Genomic DNA, 20,378 nt, shown 5'->3' on the forward strand with positions numbered 1-20,378 from the left:
GCCCACCAACCCACCCACCAACCCACCCACTCACCCATCCACCCACCCACTCACCCACCAACCCTCCCGCCCACTCACCCACCAACCCGCCCACCAACCCGCCCACCAACCCGCCCACCAACCCGCCCACCAACCCGCCCACCAACCCGCCCGCCCACTCACCCACCAACCCGCCCACCAACCCACCCACCAACCCGCCCACCAACCCACCCACTCACCCATCCACCCACCCACTCACCCACCAACCCGCCCGCCCACTCACCCACCAACCCGCCCACCAACCCGCCCACCAACCCGCCCACCAACCCGCCCACCAACCCGCCCGCCCACTCACCCACCAACCCGCCCACCAACCCACCCACCAACCCGCCCACCAACCCACCCACTCACCCATCCACCCACCCACTCACGCACCAACCCGCCCGCCCACTCACCCACCAACCCGCCCACCAACCCGCCCACCAACCCGCCCACCAACCCGCCCGCCCACTCACCCACCAACTCGCCCACCAACCCGCCCACCAACCCGCCCACCAACCCACCCACTCACCCATCCACCCACCCACTCACCCACCAACCCGCCCGCCCACTCACCCACCAACCCACCCACTCACCCATCCACCCACCCACTCACCCACCAACCCGCCCGCCCACTCACCCACCAACCCGCCCACCAACCCGCCCACCAACCCACCCACCAACCCACCCACTCACCCATCCACCCACCCACTCACCCACCAACCCGCCCGCCCACTCACCCACCCACCAACCCTCCCACCCATCCACCCACCCACTCGCCCACCAACCCGCCCACCAACCCGCCCACCAACCCGCCCACCAACCCACCCACCAACCCACCTTCACAGACCTCTGCTCGTGCGCTGCAACCCTGCGGTGGGCACCGCCCGCCTCATGGTCATCATGGGGCTCAAGTGGAGGGAGTTCAGTGCCAACTCGCCGCTGAAGGGCTCCAGCGCGGCCGCTGCAGCCGCTGTGGCTTCTGTGTTAGAGCAGGTGGGTAGGTGGGTGGGTGAGTGGGTGGGTGAGTGGGTGGGTGAGTGGGTGGGTGGGTGGGTGAGTGAGTGGGTGAGTGGGTGGGTGGGTGAGTGAGTGGGTGAGTGAGTGGGTGAGTGGGTGGGTGAGTGAGTGGGTGGGTGGGTGGGTGAGTTGGTGTGTGGGTGGGTGGGTGGGTGAGTGGGTGGGTGAGTGGGTGAGTGGGTGAGTGGGTGTGTGGGTGGGTGGGTGGGTGAGTGAGTGAGTGGGTGGGTGGGTGAGTGGGTGGGTGAGTGGGTGAGTGAGTGAGTGAGTGGGTGTGTGAGTGAGTGAGTGGGTGAGTGAGTGAGTGAGTGAGTGGGTGGGTGGGTGGGTGGGTGAGTGGGTGGCTGGGTGGGTGGCTGGGTGGGTGAGTGGGTGGCTGGGTGGGTGAGTGGGTGGGTGGGTGAGTGGGTGAGTGGGTGAGTGGGTGAGTGGGAGGGTGGGTGGGTGAGTGAGTGGGTGGGTGGGTGAGTGAGTGAGTGGGTGGGTGAGTGAGTGAGTGAGTGGGTGGGTGGGTGGGTGGGTGAGTGGGTGAGTGGGTGGGTGGGTGAGTGAGTGGGTGGGTGGGTGGGTGAGTGGGTGTGTGGGTGGGTGGGTGTGTGGGTGGGTGGGTGAGTGGGTGAGTGGGTGGGTGAGTGGGTGGGTGAGTGGGTGGGTGAGTGGGTGGGTGGGTGAGTGAGTGGGTGGGTGGGTGATTGAGTGGGTGAGTGAGTGGGTGAGTGGGTGGGTGGGTGAGTGGGTGAGTGGGTGGGTGGGTGGGTGGGTGGGTGAGTGGGTGGGTGAGTGAGTGGGTGGGTGGGTGGGTGAGTGGGTGGGTGGGTGAGTGAGTGAGTGAGTGAGTGAGTGGGTGGGTGGGTGGGTGAGTGAGTGGGTGGGTGAGTGAGTGGGTGAGTGGGTGGGTGGGTGGGTGAGTGAGTGAGTGAGTGGGTGGGTGGGTGGGTGGGTGAGTGGGTGAGTGGGTGGGTGGGTGGGTGAGTGAGTGAGTGGGTGGGTGGGTGGGTGAGTGAGTGGGTGGGTGGGTGAGTGAGTGAGTGGGTGGGTGAGTGAGTGGAGTGAGTGAGTGGGTGGGTGGGTGGGTGGGTGAGTGGGTGAGTGGGTGGGTGGGTGAGTGAGTGGGTGGGTGGGTGGGTGAGTGGGTGTGTGGGTGGGTGGGTGTGTGGGTGGGTGGGTGAGTGGGTGAGTGGGTGGGTGAGTGGGTGGGTGAGTGGGTGGGTGAGTGGGTGGGTGGGTGAGTGAGTGGGTGGGTGGGTGATTGAGTGGGTGAGTGAGTGGGTGAGTGGGTGGGTGGGTGAGTGGGTGAGTGGGTGGGTGGGTGGGTGAGTGGGTGGGTGGGTGGGTGGGTGGGTGAGTGGGTGGGTGAGTGAGTGGGTGGGTGGGTGGGTGAGTGGGTGGGTGGGTGAGTGAGTGAGTGAGTGAGTGGGTGGGTGGGTGGGTGAGTGAGTGGGTGGGTGAGTGAGTGGGTGAGTGGGTGAGTGGGTGGGTGGGGTGGGTGGGTGAGTGAGTGAGTGAGTGGGGTGGGTGGGTGGGTGGGTGAGTGGGTGAGTGGGTGAGTGGGTGGGTGGGTGAGTGGGTGGGTGAGTGGGTGAGTGAGTGAGTGAGTGGGGTGAGTGAGTGGGGTGAGTGAGTGAGTAGGTGAGTGAGTGAGTGGGTGTGTGAGTGAGTGGGTGAGTGAGTGAGTGAGTGAGTGGGTGGGTGGGTGGGTGAGTGGGTGGGTGAGTGGGTGGGTGGGTGAGTGGGTGGGTGGGTGGGTGAGTGGGTGGGTGGGTGAGTGGGTGGGTGGGTGAGTGGGTGGGTGGGTGGGTGGGTGGGTGAGTGAGTGAGTGAGTGGGTGGGTGGGTGAGTGAGTGGGTGGGTGAGTGGGTGGGTGGGTGGGTGAGTGAGTGAGTGAGTGGGTGAGTGGGTGGGTGGGTGGGTGAGTGAGTGGGTGGGTGGGTGGGTGAGTGGGTGGGTGAGTGGGTGAGTGAGTGGGTGAGTGAGTGGGGTGGGTGAGTGGGTGGGTGGGTGGGTGAGTGAGTGGGTGAGTGAGTGGGTGGGTGAGTGGGTGGGTGAGTGAGTGGGTGGGTGAGTGAGTGAGTGAGTGGGTGGGTGGGTGAGTGAGTGAGTGGGTGGGTGGGTGGGTGAGTGAGTGGGTGTGTGAGTGGGTGTGTGAGTGAGTGTGTCAATGAGTGGGTGAGTGAGTGAGTGAATGATTGAGTGAATGAGTGAATGAGTGAATGAATGAGTGAGTGAATGAGTTAGTGAATGATTGAATGAATGAGTGAATGAGTAACGCCGCCCCTCCCTCTCTCCCCACTCAGGTGTCTGGCGGTAGTGGTGGCGGCGGTGGTGGTGGCGGTGGTGGGGGGCTCCTCGTGCCCCCCACTTTGGGAGCTGTGGTTGCCCCCCCCGCGACTCAGCTCGCCCCCTCTACCTCCAGGGCCCCCCTTCGCAAAGCCAGGGGCACGGAGGGCAAAGGTCAGAGGTCGTCGGGGTTGTGGTGTGTGTGTCTGTGTGTGTGTCTGTGTGTGTGTGTGTGTCTGTGTGTGTGTGTCTGTGTGTGTCTGTGTGTGTGTGTGTGTCTGTGTGTGTGTCTTGTGTGTGTGTCTGTGTGTGTACGTGTGTCTGTGTGTGTGTGTGTCTGTGTGTGTGTGTCTGTGTGTCTGTGTGTCTGTGTGTGTGTCTGTGTGTGTGTGTATGTGTGTGTATGTGTGTGTGTCTGTGTGTCTGTGTGTCTGTGTGTGTGTCTGTGTGTGTACGTGTGTCTGTGTGTGTGTGTCTGTGTGTGTATGTGTGTGTGTGTCTGTGTGTGTGTGTCTGTGTGTGTGTGTCTGTGTGTGTGTGTGTGGACCCCCCTAATGGAGCATCTTCGCCAGTTGGAAACATTTAGGCTGGCCTGCCTACGATCCATCCTGGGTTTAACCTGCAGGCTGGATTGTGTGAGGAGCTCACAAATCCTTGAAAGATCTGGGCAAAGTCCCATCGGTGAGCTCCTCCGGCAGGCAAGGCTGCGTTGGCTGGGTCATGTAGCCCGCATGCCCAGCCACCGCATGCCTAAACAGCTTTTGTTCGGCCGGATCGAGGGGGCTAAAACGGGCGCGGCACGGGCTAGAGAAGAGATGGAGTGATGTGGTACAGGAGGACGTGGAGCTGAGTGGACTTGCCGATGACTGGTACCAGCGGTGTCAAGATCGGCCTCAGTGGAGGAGGCTCGTGAAGGACGCTACTGTGCAGTTGGAGGCAGTCGCCCTCCAACAACAACGGAGGGCGGAGGAGCGACGCTCACAACAACGAGCGGAGCGCCGGGTGGCTAAAGCACAGCGAGTTGACACAGCAGGGGGCACAGGTGATCCAATCTCCGACCCCCAGGAATAGGTTTGCAGATTTGCTGAGCATTTTTGTGAGGTCCTGGTGGAGGGGAAATCCTTCAGCCTGGAAAACATTGTGGGAGATGACCCTGCTGAGGCTGCGGTGCCTCAAATATTGGAAGAGGAAGTCACCCCCTGTGAGTGGCTGGCTGAGGTGCCATATGTTGAGGAAGTACTGAAGGCGATCCGGAGTCTGAGACACAAGGAAAAGCACCGGGCAGAGATGATCTCCCAAGCGAAATGCTGAGGGAGGGTGGCGTTTGTGCACAGACTGCCCTACATGACATCATAACAACAGTCTTGACCACTGGACGGGTTCCGCAGGACTGGAAGGATGCCCTGGTGGTCCCCCTCTTTAAAAATAGCGACCGCACAGACTGTACAACTATAGGGGCATCTCACTCCTCAGTGTGCCGGGAAAGGTCCTGGCAAGGATTATTCAACATCGCCTTGCTAGGCATGCTGAGGAGAGGCTTGCGGAGCCCCAATGCGGTTTCAGGAAAGGGCGGTCCTGCACAGATGCCATATTTTCTGTCCGTCTGCTACAGCAGAGGTGTAGGGAATTCCAACAAGACCTACATCTCTGCTTTATTGACCTGGTCAAGGCCTATGATACCATCAGTAGGCCTGGGGCTCTGGGTTGTTCTTCGTGCTTTCGGAGTCCCTGACCCTCTGCTCACGATCATTAAGGACCTTCATGATGGTGAGCGGGCCCGGGTAAAACTACGTGGCCGGGAGTCGGAGCCTTTCCCTGTACACCTTGGGGTGCGACAGGGATGTCCTCTGGCTCCAACATTATTTAACATCTATTTCGACCGCGTAGTTCGTGAAGCCTTCAATAGCGGTACCGGGGGAATTACCATTTGGTACAGTGGCGAATGGCAGTTGTTGTTGTCTGTCTGTGTGTCTGTGTATGTGTGTCTGTGTGTGTATCTGTGTGTGTGTCTGTGTGTCTGTGTGTGTGTCTTTGTGTCTGTGTGTGTGTGTGTGTGCTGTGTGTGTGTATGTGTGTGAGTTTGTGTGTGTGTCTGTGTTTGTGTCTTTGTGTCTGTGTGTGTGTCTGTGTGTTTGTGTGTCTTTGTGTGTCTGTGTGTGTGTCTGTGTGTGTGTCTGTTTGTGTGTCTTTGTGTGTGTCTGTGCGTGTGTCTGTTTGTGTGTCTTTGTGTGTGTCTGTGTGTGTGTGTCTGTTTGTTTGTGTCTTCTCGGCCACGGTCATTCCCTCCCTTCTCTACGCTTGCGAAACGTGGACCCCCACCAATGGAACATATTCGCCAGTTAAAAACATTTAGGCTGGCCTGCCTATGATCCATCCTGGGTTTAACCAGGCTGGATTGTGTGAGGAGCTCACCAATCCTTGAAAGATCTGGAAAAAGTTCCATCGGTGAGCTCCTCCGGCAGGCAAGGCTGCGTTGTCTGGGTCATGTAGCCCCCATGCCCAGCCACCACATGCCTAAACATCTTTTCTTCGGCCGGATCGAGAGGGCTAAACGGGCGCGGCACGGGCTAGAGAAGAGATTGATCTGATGGGTGGGAGGGTGGGTGAGTAGGTAGGTGGGTGAGCGAGTGAGTGAATGAGTGAGTGAATGTGTGTGTGAGTATTTGAGTGAGTGGGTGGGTAAGTGACTGAGTGAATGTGTGAGTGAGTTGGTGAGTGAGTGAATGACTGAGTGAATGTGTGAGTGAGTGGGTGAGTGAGTGCATGAGTGAGTGAATGTGTGAGTGAGCATGTGAGTTGAGTGGGTGAGTGAATGAGTGATTGTGTGAGTGAGTGGGTGAGTGAATGAGTGATTGTGTGAGTGAGTGGGTGAGTGAATGAGTGAATGGGTGAGTGAGTTGGTGAGTGAGTGAGTGACTGAGTGAATGTGTGAGTGAGTGGGTGAGTGAGTGCATGAGTGAGTGAATGTGTGAGTGAGCATGTGAGTTGAGTGGGTGAGTGAATGAGTGATTGTGTGAGTGAGTGGGTGAGTGAATGAGTGAATGGGTGAGTGAGTGGGTGAGGGAGTGTGTGAATGAGTGAGTGAGTAGGTGACTGAGTGAGTGATTGTGTGAGTGAGTGGGTGGATGAGTGAGTGAGTGGGTGAATGAATGTGTGAATGAAAGAGTGAGTGCGTGGCGGCTACCTGGGGGAGCTTTGCCTCTATCTCCCCCCCCCCCCGCCACTCCCCCAGGTCCCAACGCACGCCGTCGACCCCTCAAGGTGGGGGGCCGCGGGGGAGGGGAGGGGGGGGGCAGGAGGGGGGGGAGGGGCCAGGCCGGCGGGGGACATCGGCGGGCATCCGGCACGGCACCGCAGTCGCCTCGCTCGGCGGGAGGACGACGCAAGCACGTGTCCTCGGTGAGTAAACCACTCGCTCACCCAGCCACTCGCTCAGCCAGCCACTCGCTCAGCCACTCGCTCAGTCACTCACTCGCTCAGCCAACCACTCACTCACTCACCCAGCCACTCGCTCACCCAGCCACTCACTCAGCCACTCGCTCAGCCACTCGCTCAGCCACTCGCTCAGCCTCTCGCTCAGCCACTCGCTCAGCCACTCGCTCAGCCACTCGCTCAGCCACTCGCTCAGCCACTCGCTCAGCCACTCGCTCAGCCTCTCGCTCAGCCACTCGCTCAGCCACTCGCTCAGCCACTCGCTCAGCCACTCGCTCAGCCACTCGCTCAGCCACTCGCTCAGCCACTCGCTCAGCCACTCGCTCAGCCACTCCCTCAGCCACTCGCTCAGCCACTCGCTCAGCCACTCGCTCAGCCTCTCGCTCAGCCACTCGCTCAGCCACTCGCTCAGCCACTCGCTCAGCCACTCGCTCAGCCACTCGCTCAGCCACTCGCTCAGCCACTCGCTCAGCCACTCGCTCAGCCACTCGCTCAGCCACTCCCTCAGCCACTCGCTCAGCCACTCGCTCAGTCACTCGCTCAGCCTCTCGCTCAGCCACTCGCTCAGCCACTCGCTCAGCCACTCGCTCAGCCACTCGCTCAGCCTCTCGCTCAGCCACTCGCTCAGCCACTCGCTCAGCCACTCGCTCAGCCACTCGCCCAGCCACTCGCTCAGCCACTCGCTCAGCCACTCGCTCGGCCACGTGCTCGGCCACTCGCTCAGCCACTCGCTCAGCCACTCACACAGCCACTCGCTCAGCCACTCGCTCAGCCACTCCCTCAGCCACTCGCTCAGCCACTCGCTCAGCCTCTCGCTCAGCCACTCGCTCAGCCACTCGCCCAGCCACTCGCTCAGCCACTCGCTCAGCCACTCGCCCAGCCACTCGCTCAGCCACTCGCTCAGCCACTCGCTCAGCCACGTGCTCGGCCACTCGCTCAGCCACTCGCTCAGCCACTCGCTCAGCCACTCGCTCAGCCACTCGCTCAGCCACTCGCTCAGCCACTCGCTTAGCCACTTGCTCAGCCACTCGCTCAGCCACTCACTCAGTCACTCACTCAGCCACTCGCACAGCCACTCGCTCAGCCACTCGCTCACCCACCTACTCACTCACCCACTCGCTTACTCACTCACTCACCCACTCGCTCAGCCACTCGCTCAGCCACTCACTCAGCCACTCACTCAGCCACTCGCTCAACTACTCGCTCAGCCACTCACTCACCCACTTACTCACTCACCCACGCACCCAGCCACTCGCTCACCTAGTCACTCACTCAGCCACTCACCCAGCCACTCGCTCACCTAGTCACTCACTCAGCCACTCACCCAGCCACTCGCTCACCTAGTCACTCACTCAGCCACTCACCTACTCACCTACTCACTCACCCACTTCCTCACCCACTCACCCCCCTCCCCCCAACTCTCTCCCCCCCTCCCGCCTCCGTCAGAGCGACGACTACGACGACGACGACGACGACGACGACGACGACGATGACGACGACGATGACGAGGTGGAGGAGGAGTTGGAAGAGGCTGCGGTGGACGAGGAGGAGGAGGAGGGGGAGGGGCGAGGGGGCGTGGCCGAACCGCCGCACTGCATTCTGGGCGGAGTGCCCCACCCCAGGGGGGCTTCTGGGGGGCCGAGGAAAGGGGGCCGCCGCTGGAGGGGCAACAAGAGGGGCGGTGGTGGCGGTGGTGGTGGCGGTGGCGGTGGTGGCGGCGGTGGCGGTGGCGGTGGTGGTGGTGGTGGTGGTGGGGCCGGTGGAGGGGGAGGGGCATCCGGCAGTGCGGCCGGGAAGGGGAGGAAGAAAGGTGCAGGTCGGGCGGTCGCCGTGGTTACGGTCGCCGTCGTCATAGTCACGGTCACCGTCGTCACGGTCGCCGTCGTCACGGTCACCGTCGTCATGGTCACGGTCATCGTCGTCACGGTCGCTGTCGTCATGGTCACCGTCGTCACGGTCACCGTCGTCATGGTCACCGTCGTCATGGTCACGGTCATCGTCGTCACGGTCACCGTCGTCATGGTCACGGTCAGCGTCGTCATGGTCACTGTCGTCATGGTCACGGTCATCGTCGTCACGGTCACCGTCGTCACGGTCACCGTCGTCATGGTCACGGTCAGCGTCGTCATGGTCACTGTCGTCATGGTCACGGTCATCGTCGTGGTCGCCGTCGTCATCATCATCACCATCTCTCCATCTCCCACTCTGTCCCCGCATCTCCTTCGCGTTTCCCCCCGCGTCTCCCCCCGTGTCTCCCCCCGCGTTTCCCCCCGTGTCTCCCCCGTGTCTCTCTCATGTCTCTCCCCGTATCTCCCCCCGTGTCTCTCCCGTATCTCTCCCCGTGTCTCCCACGTGTCTCTCTCGTATCTCCCTCATGTCTCTCCCCGTGTCTCCCCCCGTGTCTCTCCCGTATCTCTCCCCGTGTCTCCCACGTGTCTCTCTCGTATCTCCCTCATGTCTCTCCCCGTGTCTCCCCCGTGTCTCCCCGTGTCTCTCCCCGTGTCTCCCACGTGTCTCTCCCGCATCTCCCTCATGTCTCTCCCCGTGTCTCCCCCATGTCTCCCCGTGTCTCCCCCATGTCTCTCCCGCATCTCCCTCATGTCTCTCCCCGTGTCTCCCCCGTGTCTCCCCGTGTCTCCCCGTGTCTCCCCGTTTCTCCCCTCGTGTCCCCCCCGTGTCTCTCCCCCGTGTCTCTCCCCCGTGTCTCCCCCGTGTCTCCCCGTGTCTCCCCCCGTGTCTCTCCCGCATCTCCCTCATGTCTCTCCCCGTGTCTCTCCCCGTGTCTCTCCCCGTGTCTCTCCCCGTGTCTCTCCCCCATGTGTCCCCCGTGTCTCTCCCGTGTCTCCCCCCGTGTCTCTCCCCTGTGTCTCCCCCGTGTCTCTCCCCCGTGTCTCCCCCGTGTCTCTCCCCGTGTCTCCCCCCGTGTCTCTCCCACATCTCCCTCATGTCTCTCCCCGTGTCTCCCCCCGTGTCTCCCCCGTGTCTCCCCCGTGTCTCTCCCGTGTCTCTCCCCCGTGTCTCTCCCGCATCTCCCTCATGTCTCTCCCCGTGTCTCTCCCCCGTGTCTCCCCCGTGTCTCCCCCGTGTCTCTCCCACATCTCCCTCATGTCTCTCCCTGTGTCTCCCCCCATATCTCCCCCGTGTCTCCCCCGTGTCTCCCCCCGTGTCTCCCCCATGTCTCCCCCCGTGTCTCCCCCGTGTCTCCCCCGTGTCTCCCCGTGTCTCCCCCCATGTCTCCCCCGTGTCTCCCCGTGTCTCCCCGTGTCTCCCCCCGTGTCTCCCCGTGTCTCCCCCCATGTCTCCCCCGTGTCTCCCCGTGTCTCCCCGTGTCTCCCCCCATGTTTCCCCCGTGTCTCCCCGTGTCTCCCCCCATGTCTCCCCCGTGTCTCCCCGTGTTTCCCCGTGTCTCTCCCCCATGTCTCCCCCGTGTCTCCCCGTGTCTCCCCCCGTGTTTCCCCCGTGTCTCCCCGTGTCTCCCCGTGTCTCCCCCCATATCTCCCCCGTGTCTCCCCGTGTCTCCCCCCATGTCTCCCCCGTGTCTCCCCGTGTCTCCCCGTGTCTCTCCCCCGTGTCTCCCCGTGTCTCCCCGTGTCTCCCCCCGTGTCTCCCCCCGTGTCTCCCACGTGTCTACCCCCGTGTCTCTCTCGTATCTCCCTCATGTCTCTCCCCGTATCTTCACCCGTGTCTCCCCCGTGTCTCCCCCCGTGTCTCCCCCCTTATCTCCCCCGTGTCTCCCCCCGTGTCTCCCCCCGTGTCTCCCCCCGTGTCTCCCCGTGTCTCCCCGTATCTCCCCCCGTGTCTCCCCGTGTCTCCCCGTATCTCCCCCCGTGTCTCCCCGTGTCTCCCCGTGTCTCCCCCCGTGTTTCCCCGTGTCTCCCCCCGTGTCTCCCCGTGTCTCCCCCCGTGTCTCCCCCCGTGTCTCCCCCCGTGTCTCCCCCGTGTCTCCCCGTGTCTCCCCATGTCTCCCCTGTGTCTCCCCCATCTCTCCCCCGTCTCTCCCCGTGTCTCCCCCATCTCTCCCCCATCTCCCCCGTGTCTCCCCCATCTCTCCCCCATCTCCCCCGTGTCTCCCCCATCTCTCCCCCGTGCCTCCCCGTGTCTCCCCCATCTCTCCCCCATCTCCCCCGTGTCTCCCCCATCTCTCCCCGTGTGTCTCCCCCATCTCTCCCCGTGTCTCCCCCGTGTCTCCCCGTGTCTCCCCATGTCTCCCCTGTGTCTCCCCCATCTCTCCCCCGTCTCTCCCCGTGTCTCCCCCATCTCTCCCCCATCTCCCCCGTGTCTCCCCCATCTCTCCCCCGTGCCTCCCCGTGTCTCCCCCATCTCTCCCCCATCTCCCCCGTGTCTCCCCCATCTCTCCCCGTGTGTCTCCCCCATCTCCCCCCGTGTCTCCCCCGTGTCTCCCCGTGTCTCCCCATGTCTCCCCTGTGTCTCCCCCATCTCTCCCCCGTCTCTCCCCGTGTCTCCCCCATCTCTCCCCCATCTCCCCCGTGTCTCCCCCATCTCTCCCCCATCTCCCCCGTGTCTCCCCCATCTCTCCCCCGTGTCTCCCCGTGTCTCCCCCATCTCTCCCCCATCTCCCCCGTGTGTCTCCCCCATCTCTCCCCGTGTGTCTCCCCCATCTCTCCCCGTGTCTCCCCCCTTGTCTCCCCCAGAGGAGCGTGGCGATGGCTACGAGACGGACCACCAAGACTACTGCGAGGTCTGCCAGCAGGGGGGCGAGATCATCCTGTGTGACACGTGTCCCCGTGCCCACCACCTCGTGTGCCTTGAGCCCGAGCTCGAGAAGGCTCCCGAAGGGAAATGGAGCTGTCCGCACTGCGTGAGGACCCCCGCACCGGAACGACGGACGTCGGCACTCGCATCACTCGTGTCGCTCGCTTCGCCCGCTCACCCACTTTAAACACTCAATCGCTCGCTCACTTGCTCGCTCACCCACCCACCCACCGACTCACACATTCGCTCGCTCGCTCACTCATTCACTCACCCACCGACTCACCCACTCGCTCGCTCACTCACTCATTCACTCACCCACTCACTCACCCACCCACTCACCCGTTCATCCACCCACTCGCTCATCCACCCACTCGCTTGACCACTCACTCACTCACTCGCTCGCTCGCCCGCCCGTCCGCCCGCCCACCCGCTCACTCACTCACTCACTCACTCACTCACTCACTCACTCACTCACTCACTCACTCACCCACCCACCCACCCACTCACTCACTCACCCACCCACTCACCCACTCACTCACTCACCCATCCACCCACCCACCCACCCTCTCACCCTCTCAACTCACTCACCCACCCACCCACCCACTCACCCACCCACCCACCCTCTCACCCACCCACTCACCCACTCACCCACCCACCCACCCACCCACTCACCCACCCACTCACCCACCCACCCACCCACTCACCCACCCACCCACCCACTCACCCACTCACCCACCCAATCACTCACCCACTCACCCTCCCACTCACCCACCCACTCACTCACCCTCTCACCCACCCACCCACCCACTCACCCACCCACCCACCCACTCACCCACCCTCTCACCCACCCACCCACCCACCCCCCCACCCTCCCACCCACCCACTCACCCACTCACCCACCCACCCACCCACCCACTCACCCACCCACTCACCCACCCACTCACCCACTCACTCACTCACCCATCCACCCACCCACCCACCCTCTCACCCTCTCAACTCACTCACCCACCCACCCACCCACTCACCCACCCACCCACCCACCCTCTCACCCACCCACTCACCCACTCACCCACCCACCCACCCACCCACTCACCCACCCACTCACCCACCCACCCACCCACTCACCCACCCACCCACCCACTCACCCACTCACCCACCCAATCACTCACCCACTCACCCTCCCACTCACCCACCCACTCACTCACCCTCTCACCCACCCACCCACCCACTCACCCACCCACCCACCCACTCACCCACCCTCTCACCCACCCACCCACCCACTCACCCACCCACCCACCCACCCACTCACCCACCCTCCCTCCCCCACCCCCCCACACAGGAGAAGGAGGGCGTCCAGTGGGAAGCGGACGACGATGACACTCCAAAGTTGACCGCCTCCGCCTCCTCCACCGCCCCCCGGCCGGCGCGAGAAGGCGTTGGCGGACGAGGTGGTGGACGAGGCGTTGGTGGACGACGAGGAGGTGGAGCTGGAGGTGGAGGCGGGGTGGGGGGCGACGCTGCGGCGGCCGCAGTGGAGGACCGCCACATGGAGTTCTGCCGCGCGTGCAAAGACGGCGGCGAGCTGCTGTGCTGCGACACGTGCCCCTCCTCCTTCCATATTCGCTGCCTCAACCCGCCACTCGCGCACGTGCCCGGCGGGGAGTGGGCCTGCCCGCGATGCACGGTAACGGGGGCCCCGGGGGCACGGGGAGTAGTCAAAGTGCCCCGGGGGCACGGGGGAGTGGGCCTGCCCGCGATGCACGGTAACGGGGGCCCCGGGGGCACGGGGAGTAGTCAAAGTGCCCCGGGGGCACGGGGGAGTGGGCCTGCCCGCGATGCACGGTAACGGGGGCCCCGGGGGCACGGGGAGTAGTCAAAGTGCCCCGGGGGCACGGGGGAGTGGGCCTGCCCGCGATGCACGGTAACGGGGGCCCCGGGGGCACGGGGAGTAGTCAAAGTGCCCCGGGGGCACGGGGGAGTGGGCCTGCCCGCGATGCACGGTAACGGGGGCCCCGGGGGCACGGGGAGTAGTCAAAGTGCCCCGGGGGCACGGGGGAGTGGGCCTGCCCGCGATGCACGGTAACGGGGGCCCCGGGGGCACGGGGAGTAGTCAAAGTGCCCCAGGGGCACGGGGGAGTGGGCCTGCCCGCGCTGCACGGTAACGGGGGCCCCGGGGGCACGGGGAGTAGTCAAAGTGCCCCGGGGGCACGGGGGAGTGGGCCTGCCCGCGCTGCACGGTAACGGGTGCCCCGGGGGCACGGGAAGTAGTGAAAGTGCCCTGGGGGCACAGTGAGTAGTCAAAGTGCCCCAAGGGCACGGGGGAGTGGAGAAAGTGCCCTGGGGGCACGGGGAGTGGGGAGTGAGGAAAGTGCCCCGGGCGCACGGGGAGTAGTCAAAGTGCCCCAAGGGCACGGGGAAGTGGGTTAAGTGCCCTGGGGGCACGGGGAGTATTGAAAGTGCCCTGGGGGCACAGTGAGTAATCAAAGTGCCCCAAGGGCACGGGGGAGTGGGTTAAGTGCCCTGGGGGCACGGGGAGTAGTCAAAGTGCCCCGGGCGCACGGGGAGTAGTCAAAGTGCCCCAAGGGCACGGGGAAGTGGGTTAAGTGCCCTGGGGGCACGGGGAGTATTGAAAGTGCCCTGGGGGCACAGTGAGTAATCAAAGTGCCCCAAGGGCACGGGGGAGTGGGTTAAGTGCCCTGGGCGCACGGGGAGTAGTCAAAGTGCCCCAAGGGCACGGGGAAGTGGGTTAAGTGCCCTGGGGGCACGGGGAGTATTGAAAGTGCCCTGGGGGCACAGTGAGTAATCAAAGTGCCCCAAGCGCACGGGGGAGTGGGTTAAGTGCCCTGGGGGCACGGGGAGTAGTCAAAGTGCCCTGGGGGCACAGGGGGTAGTCAAAGTGCCCCAAGGGCACAGGGAGTAGTCAAAGTGCCCCTGGGGCACGGGGGAGTGGGGAGTGGGGAAAGTGCCCTGGGGGCACGGGGAGTAGTCAAAGTGCCCCAAGGGCACGGGGGAGTGTGTGTGTCTGTGTGTGCGTCTGTGTGTGTGGCTGTGTGTGTGTGTGGCTGTGTGTCTGTGTGTGACTGTGTGTCTGTGTGTGTGTCTGTGTATGTGTGTCTGTGTGTGTGTCTGTGTGTGTGTCTGTGTGTGTGTGTCTGTGTGTGTCTGTGTGTGTCTGTGTGTGTGTGTACGTGTGTGTCTGTGTGTGTGTGTCTGTGTGTGTCTGTGTGTCTGTGTGTGTGTCTGTGTGTGTTTGTCTGTGTGTGACTGTGTGTGTCTGTGTGTGACTGTGTGTGTGTCTGTGTGTGTCTGTGTGTGTGTGTCTGTGTGTGTGTGTGTCTGTGTGTGTCTGTGTGTGTGTGTGTCTGTGTGTGTCTGTGTGTGTGTCTGTGTGTGTCTGTGTGTGTGTGTCTGTGTGTGTCTGTGTGTCTGTGTGTCTGTGTGTGTCTGTGTGTGTCTGTGTGTCTGTGTGTCTGTGTGTGTGTCTGTGTGTGTGTCTGTGTGTGTGTGTCTGTGTGTGTCTGTGTGTGACTGTGTGTGTGTTTGTGTGTGTGTCTGTGTGTGTCTGTGTATGTCTGTGTGTGACTGTGTGTGTCTGTGTGTGTGTCTGTGTGTGTCTGTGTGTGTGTGTGTGTCTGTGTGTGACTGTGTGTGTGTCTGTGTGTGTCTGTGTGTGACTGTGTGTGTGTCTGTGTGTGTCTGTGTGTGACTGTGTGTCTGTGTGTGTGTCTGTGTGTGTGTGTCTGTGTGTGACTGTGTGTGTCTGTGTGTGTGTGTGTGACTGTGTGTGTCTGTGTGTGTCTGTGTGTCTGTGTGTGTGTGTCTGTGTGTGTGTGTGTCTGTGTGTGTGTGTGTGACTGTGTGTGTACGTGTGTGTCTGTGTGTGTGTGTCTGTGTGTGTGTGTCTGTGTGTGTGTCTGTGTGTGTGTCTGTGTGTGTCTGTGTGTGTGTCTGTGTGTGTGTTTGCGTTGTCGCAGTGCCCCCCACTGAAGGGCAAAGTGCAGAAGATCCTCCACTGGCGCTGGACAGAGCCTCCCACGGCACCCGCAGAGCCAGCCACCGCAAGCTGCCCCGAGGGTGGTGTTCGTGGTGGTGGTGATGGTGCTGCCCTCGCCACGGAGATTCGGGAGCAGCCGTACGAGCAGCAGCAGGGGCAGCAGCAGGAGCAGGGGCAGCAGCAGGGGCAGCAGCAGCAGGGGCAGCAGCAGGGGCAGCAGCAGGAGCAGCAGAAGCTGGCAGAGAGTGGGGGGCAGCAGCAGGAGCAGCAGGAGCAGCTTCAGGGGCAGCAGCAGCAGCAGCTGGGGCAGCAGAAGCTGGAGAGTGGGGGGCAGCAGTTGGCAGAGAGTGGGGGGCAGCAGCAGCAGGGGCAGATGAAGCTGACAGAGAGTGGGGGGCAGCAGCTTGGAGAGAGTGGGGGGCAGCAGAAGTTGGCAGAGAGTGGGGGGCAGCAGCTTGGAGAGAGTGGGGGGCAGCAGAAGTTGGCAGAGAGTGGGGGGCAGCAGAAGTTGGCAGAGAGTGGGGGGCAGCAGCTGGGGCAGCAGAAGTTTGCAGAGAGTGGGGGGCAGCAGCAGCTGGCAGAGAGTGGGGGGCAGCAGCAGCTGGCAGAGAGTGGGGGGCAGCAGCTGGGGCAGCAGAAGTTTGCAGAGAGTGGGGGGCAGCAGCAGCTGGCAGAGAGTGGGGGGCAGCAGCAGGGGCAGCAGCAGCTGGGGAGTGGGGGGCAGCAGCAGCTGTCAGAGAGTGGGGGGCAGCAGCAGCAGGGGCAGCAGGGGCAGCAGCTAGCACGGAAGCCCGAGAGGGAATTCTTCGTCAAGTGGGTGGGGCTCTCCTACTGGCACTGTTCCTGGGTGTCTGAGCTACAGGTGAGTTGGTGGGTGGGTGGGTGAGTGAGTGGGTGGGTGAGTGAGTGAGTGAGTGGGTGGGTGGGTGAGTGGGTGGGTGAGTGGGTGAGTGAGTGGGTGAGTTGGTGAGTGGGTGAGTTGGTGAGTGGGTGAGTGGGTGAGTGGGTGAGTGAGTGGGTGAGTGGGTGAGTGGGTGTCTGAGCTACAGGTGAGTTGGTGGGTGGGTGGGTGAGTGAGTGGGTGAGTGGGTGAGTTGGTGAGTGGGTGAGTGGGTGAGTGAGTGAGTGAGTGAGTGAGTGAGTGGGTGAGTGGGTGAGTGGGTGGGTGAGTGGGTGAGTGAGTGGGTGAGTTGGTGAGTGGGTGAGTTGGTGAGTGGGTGAGTGGGTGAGTGGGTGAGTGAGTGGGTGAGTGGGTGAGTGGGTGAGTGGGTGTCTGAGCTACAGGTGAGTTGGTGGGTGGGTGGGTGAGTGAGTGGGTGGGTGGGTGAGTGAGTGGGTGAGTGAGTGAGTGGGTGAGTGGGTGAGTGGGTGGGTGAGTGGGTGAGTGAGTGGGTGAGTTGGTGAGTGGGTGAGTTGGTGAGTGGGTGAGTGGGTGAGTGGGTGAGTGAGTGGGTGAGTGGGTGAGTGGGTGAGTGGGTGTCTGAGCTACAGGTGAGTTGGTGGGTGGGTGGGTGAGTGAGTGGGTGAGTGGGTGAGTTGGTGAGTGGGTGAGTGGGTGAGTGGGTGAGTGGGTGAGTGAGTGGGTGAGTGGGTGAGTGGGTGAGTGGGTGTCTGAGCTACAGGTGAGTTGGTGGGTGGGTGGGTGAGTGAGTGGGTGAGTGGGTGAGTGGGTGAGTGGGTGAGTGAGTGGGTGAGTGGGTGAGTGGGTGAGTGGGTGTCTGAGCTACAGGTGAGTTGGTGGGTGGGTGGGTGAGTGAGTGGGTGAGTGGGTGAGTGGGTGAGTGGGTGAGTTGGTGAGTGGGTGAGTGGGTGAGTGGGTGAGTGAGTGGGTGAGTGGGTGAGTGGGTGTCTGAGCTACAGGTGAGTTGGTGGGTGAGTGGGTGAGTGGGTGAGTGGGTGAGTGGGTGAGTGAGTGGGTGAGTGGGTGTCTGAGCTTCAGGTGAGTTGGTGGGTGGGTGGGTGAGTGAGTGGGTGAGTGGGTGAGTGGGTAAGTGGGTGAGTGGGTAAGTGAGTGGGTGGGTGGGTGGGTGGGTGAGTGGGTGAGTGGGTAAGTGAGTGAGTGAGTGAGTGGGTGGGTGAGTGGGTAAGTGGGTGAGTGGGTAAGTGAGTGAGTGAGTGGGTGGGTGAGTGGGTAAGTGAGTTAGTGGGTAAGTGAGTGAGTGGGTGGGTGGGTGAGTGGGTAAGTGGGTGAGTGGGTAAGTGAGTGAGTGGGTAAGTGAGTGAGTGGGTGGGTGGGTGAGTGGGTAAGTGAGTGAGTAAGTGGATGGGTGAGTGGGTAAGTGAGTTAGTGGTTAAGTGGGTGAGTGGGTAAGTGAGTTAGTGGTTAAGTGGGTGAGTGGGTGAGTGGGTGAGTGGGTGAGTGAGTAAATGAGTGCATGGTTGAGGGAATGAGTAAGTGGGTAAATGAGTGGGTGAGTGAGTGGGTAAGTGAGTGAGTGAGTGGGTGGGTGAGTGGGTGAGTGGGTGAGTGGGTGGGTGAGTGGGTGAGTGGGTGGGTGAGTGGGTAAGTGAGTGGGTGGGTGAGTGGGTGGGTGGGTGGGTGAGTGAGTGGGTGAGTGGGTAAGTGAGTGAGTGAGTGAGTGAGTGAGTGAGTGAGTGAGTGGGTGGGTGAGTGGGTAAGTGAGTGAGTAAGTGGATGGGTGAGTGGGTGAGTGAGTGAGTGAGTGGTTAAGTGGGTGAGTGAGTGAGTGAGTGAGTGGGTGGGTGAGTGGGTAAGTGAGTGGGTGAGTGGGTGGGTGAGTGGGTGAGTGGGTGAGTGGGTAAGTGGGTGAGTGGGTAAGTGAGTAAGTGGATGGGTGGGTGGGTGAGTGGGTGGGTGGGTGAGTGAGTGGGTGAGTGGGTAAGTGAGTGGGTGGGTGAGTGGGTGAGTGAGTGGGTGAGTGGGTGGGTGAGTGGGTGAGTGGGTGAGTGGGTAAGTGGGTGAGTGGGTAAGTGAGTAAGTGGATGGGTGGGTGGGTGAGTGGGTGGGTGGGTGAGTGAGTGGGTGAGTGAGTGGGTGAGTGGGTAAGTGGGTGAGTGGGTAAGTGAGTGGGTGGGTGGGTGGGTGAGTGGGTAAGTGGGTGAGTGAGTGGGTGAGTGAGTGGGTGAGTGGGTGAGTGGGTGAGTGGGTAAGTGAGTGGGTGGGTGAGTGGGTGAGTGAGTGGGTGAGTGGGTGGGTGAGTGGGTGAGTGGGTGAGTGGGTAAGTGGGTGAGTGGGTAAGTGAGTAAGTGGATGGGTGGGTGGGTGAGTGGGTGGGTGGGTGAGTGAGTGGGTGAGTGAGTGGTTGAGTGGGTAAGTGGGTGAGTGGGTAAGTGAGTGGGTGGGTGGGTGAGTGGGTAAGTGGGTGAGTGAGTGGGTGAGTGGGTGAGTGAGTGGGTGAGTGGGTGAGTGGGTGAGTGGGTAAGTGAGTGGGTGGGTGAGTGGGTGAGTGAGTGGGTGAGTGGGTGGGTGAGTGGGTGAGTGGGTGAGTGGGTGAGTGGGTAAGTGGGTGAGTGGGTAAGTGAGTAAGTGGATGGGTGGGTGGGTGAGTGGGTGGGTGGGTGAGTGAGTGGGTGAGTGGGTGAGTGGGTGGGTGAGTGGGTAAGTGGGTGAGTGGGTAAGTGAGTGGGTGGGTGAGTGGGTAAGTGAGTGAGTAAGTGGATGGGTGAGTGGGTGAGTGAGTTAGTGGTTAAGTGGGTGAGTGGGTGAGTGAGTGAGTGGGTGGGTGGGTGAGTGGGTGAGTGGGTGAGTGGGTAAGTGGGTAAGTGAGTGAGTGGGTGGGTGAGTGGGTAAGTGAGTGAGTAAGTGGATGGGTGAGTGGGTGAGTGAGTGGTTAAGTGGGTGAGTGGGTGAGTGAGTGAGTGGGTAAGTGAGTGGGTGGGGTGAGTGGTTGAGTGAGTGGGTGGGTGAGTGAGTGAGTGGGTGAGTGAGTGAATGAGTGGGTGAGTGGGTGAGTAAGTGGGTGGGTGAGTGAGTGCTTGAGTGGGTGAGTGAGTGAGTGAGTGAATGAGTGGGTGAGTGAGTGGGTGAGTGGGTGAGTGAGTGGGTGAGTGGGTGAGTGGGTAAGTGAGTGGGTGGGTGAGTGGTTGAGTGAGTGGGTGGGTGAGTGAGTGAATGAGTGGGTGAGTGGGTGAGTGAGTGGGTGGGTGAGTGAGTGAGTGGGTGAGTGAGTGAATGAGTGGGTGAGTGGGTGAGTAAGTGGGTGGGTGAGTGAGTGCTTGAGTGGGTGAGTGAGTGAGTGAGTGAATGAGTGGGTGAGTGAGTGGGTGAGTGGGTGAGTGAGTGGGTGAGTGAGTGAGTGGGTAAGTGAGTGGGTGGGTGAGTGGTTGAGTGAGTGGGTGGGTGAGTGAGTGAGTGGGTGAGTGAGTGAATGAGTGGGTGAGTGGGTGAGTAAGTGGGTGGGTGAGTGAGTGCTTGAGTGGGTGAGTGAGTGAGTGAGTGAATGAGTGGGTGAGTGAGTGGGTGAGTGGGTGAGTGAGTGGGTGAGTGGGTGAGTGGGTAAGTGAGTGGGTGGGTGAGTGGTTGAGTGAGTGGGTGGGTGAGTGAGTGAGTGAGTGAATGAGTGGGTGAGTGGGTGAGTGAGTGGGTGGGTGAGTGAGTGAGTGAATGAGTGGGTGAGTGAGTGGGTGAGTGAGTGGTGAGTGGGTGAGTGGGTGAGTGAGTGGGGGAGTGAGTGAGTGGGTGAGTGAGTGGGTGAGTGAGTGGTTGAGTGGGTGAGTGAGTGGGTGGGTGAGTGAGTGCTTGAGTGGGTGGGGGAGTGAATGAGTGAGTGAGTGAGTGGGTGAGTGAGTGGGTGGGTGAGTGAGTGGGTGAGTGAGTGGGGGAGTGAGTGAGTGAGTGAGTGAGTGGGTGAGTGAGTGGTTGAGTGGGTGAGTGAGTGGTTGAGTGGGTGGGGGAGTGAATGAGTGGGTGAGTGAGTGGTGAGTGGGTGAGTGTAGTGGGTGGGTGAGTGAGTGGTGAGTGGGT

The 20,378-nt window shown here is 62.1% G+C and overlaps 1 protein-coding gene across 1 annotated transcript in view; it reads left to right on the forward strand.

Moving 5' to 3' along the window:
* The window catches only part of LOC144955217 (chromodomain-helicase-DNA-binding protein 5-like), a 110,593-nt gene that overhangs the window by 21,111 nt on the left and 69,104 nt on the right, over nt 1–20,378 (forward strand). Inside the window, exons 5-12 of the mRNA XM_078885523.1 lie at nt 867–1,014; nt 3,333–3,489; nt 6,548–6,576; nt 8,545–8,862; nt 11,402–11,566; nt 12,800–12,908; nt 12,993–13,144; nt 16,182–16,316. Of these exons, the coding sequence (XP_078741649.1) occupies nt 867–1,014; nt 3,333–3,489; nt 6,548–6,576; nt 8,545–8,862; nt 11,402–11,566; nt 12,800–12,908; nt 12,993–13,144; nt 16,182–16,316 (1,213 nt within the window). The remainder of the gene's footprint in view (nt 1–866; nt 1,015–3,332; nt 3,490–6,547; nt 6,577–8,544; nt 8,863–11,401; nt 11,567–12,799; nt 12,909–12,992; nt 13,145–16,181; nt 16,317–20,378) is intronic.

Source organism: Lampetra fluviatilis, unplaced genomic scaffold (genome assembly GCF_964198595.1).
Source record: "Lampetra fluviatilis unplaced genomic scaffold, kcLamFluv1.1 SCAFFOLD_189, whole genome shotgun sequence".
NCBI classification, from domain to species: domain Eukaryota; kingdom Metazoa; phylum Chordata; class Hyperoartia; order Petromyzontiformes; family Petromyzontidae; genus Lampetra; species Lampetra fluviatilis.